At 41.2% G+C, this 7189-nt stretch overlaps 1 protein-coding gene across 1 annotated transcript; it reads right to left on the bottom strand.

The window, feature by feature from the left end:
- Nucleotides 1-1792: 1792 nt before the first annotated feature.
- Nucleotides 1793-3489, bottom strand: LOC307249179 (nuclear factor 7, brain-like; the record flags this gene model as incomplete). The annotated part of the gene is made up of 2 exons (XM_080025816.1): nucleotides 3411-3489; nucleotides 1793-3308 (listed from the first exon to the last, which is right to left on the bottom strand). Exon 2 carries the CDS (start codon nucleotides 3293-3295, stop codon nucleotides 1793-1795), a length of 1503 nt encoding a protein of 500 aa, XP_079881942.1. The 5' UTR covers nucleotides 3296-3308; nucleotides 3411-3489.
- Between the last annotated feature and the right edge of the window lie 3700 nt (nucleotides 3490-7189).

Genomic DNA, 7189 nt, shown 5'->3' with positions numbered 1-7189 from the left:
ACTTGATCATATCTCCTTAATCCTTCATCCCGCAATGTTTAACTGCATTCAATTGTAGTAACTGTTGCTATTATTTGAACAGCATGTTATACTAGGTCCAGTGAGTGAACCTTCACAGCACCTCTATGGGCAGAGATTGTCCCTGCGTTCCAATCCCCATACGTCCCTACTATGTAGTATGTCAGAAAAAGATTTAGGATGTCCCAATACATGCACGTCAATTGTAGTATGCTGAAAATACATAAATGCCCTACTAAGTATTCGTCTTTATTCTTGACATTTCTCGACATAATGAAAAATAAATCTTCCTTATCTGATTTTTTTTCTCTCCTGTCTGTGGCCCTAAAATTCCTCTGCACTTTAGTATGTAGTAGAGTAAAAAGAAAAAGTATGTGATTTGGAAAGCAGGGAGTATTTGCTGTCAGAGACACTCCGCTGTGAATGTAGGAGCACAGCACCCTCTACAGGCAGAGATGTGTCATTACAACATGTCTGGATCTCAGGACCATAATGACCTAATTCTCCTGCTAAAATACTCAAATACAAGATACAAATATCCATAAACCCAAATCCACCCATAATCTGATTGAACTACCTTAAACACAATCTTTTTATTCCAACAGGATTAAATATTTCATTTGAGTAGTTTTTGTATTCTTTATTTATTTTGCTTATGTGTGAACAATGAATAATAAGAAAGTAATACTAAGATAATGGACCAAAATCATATAAAAAAAGATTATATTTTTCCTTTAAAAAAACACATTTGAATGAAATACAGTTAGCTCTATCTCAACAAACTTTACAATCAGAATTGTACACATTTTTCTCACAATAATACATCAGTAAAAATCATCCAAAGATAGAAGTATACAAAATGAAAATCAATAACTGGGACAAGTTTCTGCAGAGTAAATATTTTCACTTTCAAGTACATTTACAGTATAGAGAAATTCAGAAGTCCTTGTATCAATTTTAAAGTAGCTACTAGGAACTTTCAAATATTTCTGAAACAGTCAAATGTTTCCTCTGATGATCATAAATTACATGCCACAGCAAACGAGACCATCAGTGCTAAGAATGCTATTTTTATTCTCAATGCCTTTGCCATGTGTATGCTCCCCCAGGGACAACAGCTGGTGTGGTAAAAACACTACCACTTTTGTCCAAAGAGGTTGCAAGCATCAACAAAAACTGAAAGTTCCTTGTAGCACCTTCAACTCAATAAAACATAAAGGCTTACTAAAAACAACAGGATCTGAGAAGTATATTTTGCTATTTTGTTTAAAATAGTTTATTTTAGTCTTCGAGACATTTCTACATCTTTGTATTCTACTGAGGTAAATTAAGTTGATTGTAAATGAAATAGAAACACACACTGTTTTTTATCTCGCAACTAACAATGCACAACATATCAACAACATCAAGGTGAATAACAAAGCGGAATAATTTCACATTTTAAAAAGTTGATCAATTGAAGTAATAGCAGAGTAACAAGCAATTAACAATAACAAACTGAATTTAAAATAAGGTTAATATTTGGGATATTGAGGCAACCGGAGGAAAGATGATGGGGCAGTCTCATTTAGAGACTGTTCCCTTGAAGAAATAAACATGAACATGAATCATAGTCTTATAATTATCTCTAGGCCTTTCACACCAAAAAGAACCATGAGCCAGTTCCGGGCTGGTGCTGGGGCCAGTTCAAAACTGGTTACAGCCTTATCCCAGTTATGAACCGGTTGGTTTCACACCGACCAGGGCCAGCCATGGAGCCGGCAAGAGAGCAACGTCATGACGTCACTGAAAACGTGAGAGTACGCTCTATCTGCGAACTATACCGGAACGGGCTCCGATTTTGCGGCGGTGTGAGAGGCCTATAACTGCTCTGTTCCACAGTCACACAGACCTTCACTGGTAATATCTTCAGAGGGACATTATCACAATTTAAAAACAATGGAAACATCTTCTCAGTGAAAGTGTGTGTGAAGGTGTGAAAGTGTGTGTTAGTATCAGGATCAGAGAAGGACAGTTTCCCTCTGTCCCAGTCCAGATTCACTCTGATCTTCTGGAGCTTCTTCTCTACTTGGAGACCAGTGTGCTGAGCTGATGATGGCCATTCTGTGTATGGACCTGGCGGTGACTGTGCTGAATATTTATCTCGACTGAACCCTAATGCCCATACTCCATCATATATGTTTTCCTTTCTCTGCATAGACTCTACTAAAACACCCAGTTTCCAGCATGCACTGTCTCCAACCTGGACGTCCCAACAGTGAGTCCCTGAGTTAAAGCCCTCAGAGCTCAGGACAGAGGGTACTGGATCAATCCTCTCTGGATTATCAGGAAGCTTCTGTTTCAGTTGTCCTTGTCGTCTCACGCTGGTCAGATCTTTATCCGTGATTTGTTTTGGACCAGCAGTGTTTGGGTCCAGAACCAGAGGAGTGTAGGAGACCATGTTCTTCATCTTGTTCCAGATGTTGAAGGTCAGGTTGCCCAGGTGTTTGGCCTCGTCAATCAGAGCTCCTGAGGGCAGCTGTGGATCATCTGGCAGGGGGCACTGCTGGACTCTTTCCACTGCAGCCTTGTAGTTGAGCAGGAATAAGCCGTCTTCAGCTCTCATCTGCTCCTCTGTGGCTCTGACTGTGTCTGAAAGAGCTGCTATCTCTCTGCTCAGAGCCTCCATCTTCTGACTCTTCTGCTCCTCTTCCTCCCTCAGTGCAGCCAACCTGGCTACCTCTTCCTCTTCTAGAAACTGGTGAAGCTTCTTAAACTGATCCTTAATCTGCGTCTCTGTGCGTTGGGCCTGAAGCTTTATGTGATTTGCTGTTTGATCAGACTTCACTTTAACTTGTTCAAAAACTTTTAACTTCTCCTTTAAGGGCTCCAGAGTTTCCTGAAGTTCCTTCCTAGGTTGTCGTGCAGCTTCATCGATGGGTCTGAATCTGTGGTCGCTGTGTATTTCTGAATCTCTGCAGACGATACAAATTGGCTGCTGATGGTCCAGACAGAAGAGTTTGAGTTTCTCAGCGTGCAGAGGGCAGAGAGCCTCTGAAGCTTTCTGATCTCTCTCCAGTAAGAAGGCCTCACACAGGTTCTTTAACACCAGGCTACAAGGAGGTTGTCTGGTTGAAGAATTTGTCTTACAAACTGGACACTGACGTTCTTGTTTCTCTCTCCACCAGTTATTCAGACATTCTTTACAGAAGCTGTGGCTACATGCCAGAACAACAGGATCTCTGAAGACTTCACAACAGATCGGACAGCTGAGATCCCCCTCTGATCTGGAAGCCATTTTGTCTGTGCAGCTGAAAACAGAGCAGACAGAAAATACAGTCAGTCATGGCTCCCTCCCCCATCTACTATCTTCACTGAGATTCACTTTGAGTCATGTTTTAAGTGAAACTCACCTTCAGTGTGTGGAGTGTCAGCAGGTTGATGCAGCAGTGTTGTAGGTTTCCAATTTCTTTCTCCTGGATGGGTTTTCAAGAATAAACAGACATTTCTATGAGGTTCAAGGCTTAACAACATAATCCAACCAACTTTGTGTTTAAAGTCATCAGTTTTACATGCTGTTAGAGGCATTAAAATCAACAAAACCATAAGGGTACCCATATTTTTGCACAGCCAGTTTTTCACATTTTATTTTATTTCATACAACCAAATACTGCTTTTCAAAAAATCTTTGTTTGGAAAACATCCCAGTACTTAGCTGTTCCTGGTAAATTAAAGACATACCACTTTTATCTTTTTTTTTTGTGAAAGCAGAGTCAATTATAATGCCGGCTGAGAGGGGTTCCCAAACTTTTTCATATGATTGTATACTACATAGGATCTCAGAATTCAATACACCTTCATATTCCCACCGGTGAAGTAGGTCTTTAAAGGAATTTGGAATGGTAAAACAAAATCAGTTTCAAATCAAATCAGTCTTATTCATATAGCCCAATATCACAAATAGACATTTGCCTCAGTGGGCTTTACATTCCATACAGTATGACACACACTGCCCTTACACCCAAAAAAGTGGTTTGTCTCTGAGTGCAGCTGAAAACAGAGCAGACAGAAAGTCAGTCAGGTGTGACTCCCCTCCCCCAATCTACTAACTTTAGTTTGAGTCATGTTTTAAGTCAAACTCACCTTCAGTGTGTGGAGTGTCAGCAGGTTGGAGCAGCAGTGTTGTAGGTTTTCTCTCTTTGAGCTGAACTCACTCAGATGAAGTTGTTAGTTTGGTCTGACAGTGAATCTGATCGTGTGGTTTTCAGTCCGTGTCTCTCTCTAGTGAGGAAGGGGGGAAAAACAAATTCCTTGTCCTTCTTGGGTGGGAGGGCTGAGGGGTGGAGCTTTGTCAGTCTTCTTCTCAATGCACATACTTTACTCCAGAGTTCAAATGTATTGCTTGATATAGACACTGAATCTGATAGTTTGCGTCTGGCTTTAACAATAGTTTTAATGTATTTACTAGTGTTGTGCCTACACAGAGTGTCTCATTTGAAATGCTGTAATGGGTTAATGCTACTGCTGCCACAGTGCATTCCGAGAGACTAAAGTCTAACGCATGTTTACATAAGTTTCTCTGGAGAGTCAACCATCCCAGACCCCTGTGGAGGTCATAAACTCATTTAAGATGGGATAGTCCATTCTAAAAGGTTGGTTAATCCAACCAGACCTTTGGGGCAGGATGAAACTCTGTTTGAAGCCACTGTAAGTTCACACCAGGCACCCTGATGTTTTTACCTTATCTCATCTCATCAAAGCTTCAAAGCTTTCTTTTCCTAAGGGGCACTTTACATGGCCACGCGAAACGGTGCATACGCAGAAAAAATTCCCGCGGATCCACTATATCATTTACATGAACACAGCAAACGCAGGCATGAAACCGCAGGTTTTTGAGATCACCTCCCAGGGAGGATTTTTTGGAAAACTTAACGGTTTTGGTTTCCTGTAAACACCGAAACCATGTCCCCTGGTAACGCTGACGTCACGGCTCCACCCTCACACATCAGACCTGCAAACTCATAGGAGGTGAAAAAGGTGACAAACACCCGTCCCTTCTAGGGGGGTCGGGTGTTTTTCGCTGTCCAAACGATTGGCTATTGTTAAATATCATTCACACAACCAGAGTTCTCCACTATTGCCTCCAATGTCCAGCTGGGTGAAAATAATAGCCAGCTGAGATCCTGACCCTCCTAGGGGGGTCCGGGGGTATGCCCCCCCGGGAGATTTTTTTTAAACTTTTTAAAGTGAAATGCATGAATCTGGTGCACTTTGAGAGGGAAATTAAGAGGCTAAATCTGAGGAATTTTGTGTGAACAAATAATTTGGAGACACTGGGTCAGATGAATTAGAAGCTTCTTGGATTTTCCATTAAAATGTTTATTTAAAATAAAATATTATGCAGGGTCCTCTGGGTTGGGCTTGGTGCTCTTTTTCTTTTATGGGACATATTTCTCTGTAATATAATGAATACATTTAAATGCAGTGAGAGGAATGAAGCAGAAGAACTCTGTTGTCCAGCTATCTTTTTTTCCACAGACGAGGCTGAAATAGGTTATACAGTGCATGGGCATCTGAGCCCCATTTCCAAATGTTTTTTAAATAAACTCAATACACACTGGACGTGAACGTGACGTGATCAATTAAACTTGGATTACCTCCCAGATGAACTGATTAAATTATTGGGCTATTAACTAGGCTATCTAGATCAAAACATTGTATTCATTTTTTTGTATGATATAATAATATGATGTTAATATCAAACACACAAACTAAAAAATTAAAATATATTGGGGGGGGGGGCCTGTCGGTCGGCTCTGATTGTGAGCGCACTGCAGACACTTCATTTCTGCAATGTGCGCTCATTAAACTGTCAGCTTCACTTAAGAGTCCTGTGTGGGTCAACAGTGCAGTGCAAACTATGCAGCATAAAGTTATAACATTCGTCTAACATCATTCGTTTAACATCACGGTCGTATACGACCGTGATGTTAAATCACCTTCACACAAGTCTCCGCCCCAACAAAGCAGCGAGTCGATCGCTGTGACGGTGAAAATCACCGGGACCCGGGAGACCCAGTGAGCGAGTGAGACGCCGCTCAGAAAAAACTCTGTGGTTTGATGGATGAAATCAGTCGGGGATATCCTGCCCGTTAACTTTGTCTACGGGAACGGCTTCCGCGATCTTTTTCTATGTCTCGAGTCTAACAGAGAGCCATGTCGGCAAACTGACAGCGCGACTAAATAAAGGGACTGTACAGTGAGCTGCGTCCCTCCGTATAGTTTCTGTTTCAGTAGGCTGTTACATTAACCTCTGAAGCATTGACAGTGTTTAATCAAAGCCTCTAATTTTTTATTATCAAAAGGGCTTTGATTGAGACTTTTAGCCAATTCTAAAGTCTGAACACACAGCGGCAGCAGTGATGCTTTACTGTGCCCGATCTTAACGCTGATTGGACAATACTCATGACGTCTACCAAAGATGTTTTATTGCCAAGATAACGATATTCCCTTGTCTCACACTACGGTAACTCGCCCACACAGTCCAGTCTGGGAAGCGCTGGCTGACTTCTCTGGCAGCTGCCGCTACCCACCCCCCCCCCCCCCGCCCCTCCCAAAAACAAAAACTCTTCGGATCTATACGATTCACGTGGGTCATATATTTTGATTCTAAACGGCGATTTTCGCCGAAAAGCGACGAGTTTGCAGGTATGCACATGCATAGTCTATAACATTTGCTGTCAAAATATCCACAAGCGAGTTATAAAGTTAGAAGACAACATGAACGGTGTCTCCACGGCACCATCACTGTGATCAGCGGAGAGTGTCGTGCAGGGCTAAACACTCGGCAATTTAGTCCAAGCGAAAATTATTAAATCCTTTTTTAATTCCACTTCACAATGATGCGCCACTTTGTGTTGGTGTTTCACATAAAATCCCAATAAAATAAATGTACATATGTGGTTGTAACGTGACAAAATGTAGAAAATGTCAAGGGGTATGAATACTTTTGCAAGCCACTGTATGTGTCCCGCTAAAGTCACAACATTATGATTTTTCTGGAACCATTTGATAAGCTTAGCAGGAAAGGCTACTCTATGTGAAATAGATTTAAGCAAATGTAACATGTATGCATAATATTCACATTGAGAATAATATGATGAAATATTAATAAAATAGTTTTATATGGTAA

Source organism: Ammodytes marinus, assembly GCF_949987685.1.
Source record: "Ammodytes marinus genome assembly, chromosome: 4".
Lineage (NCBI taxonomy): Eukaryota > Metazoa > Chordata > Actinopteri > Uranoscopiformes > Ammodytidae > Ammodytes > Ammodytes marinus.
The sequence above is the reverse complement of the archived record's forward strand: the minus strand, read 5'-3'. Positions and strand labels throughout refer to the sequence as shown.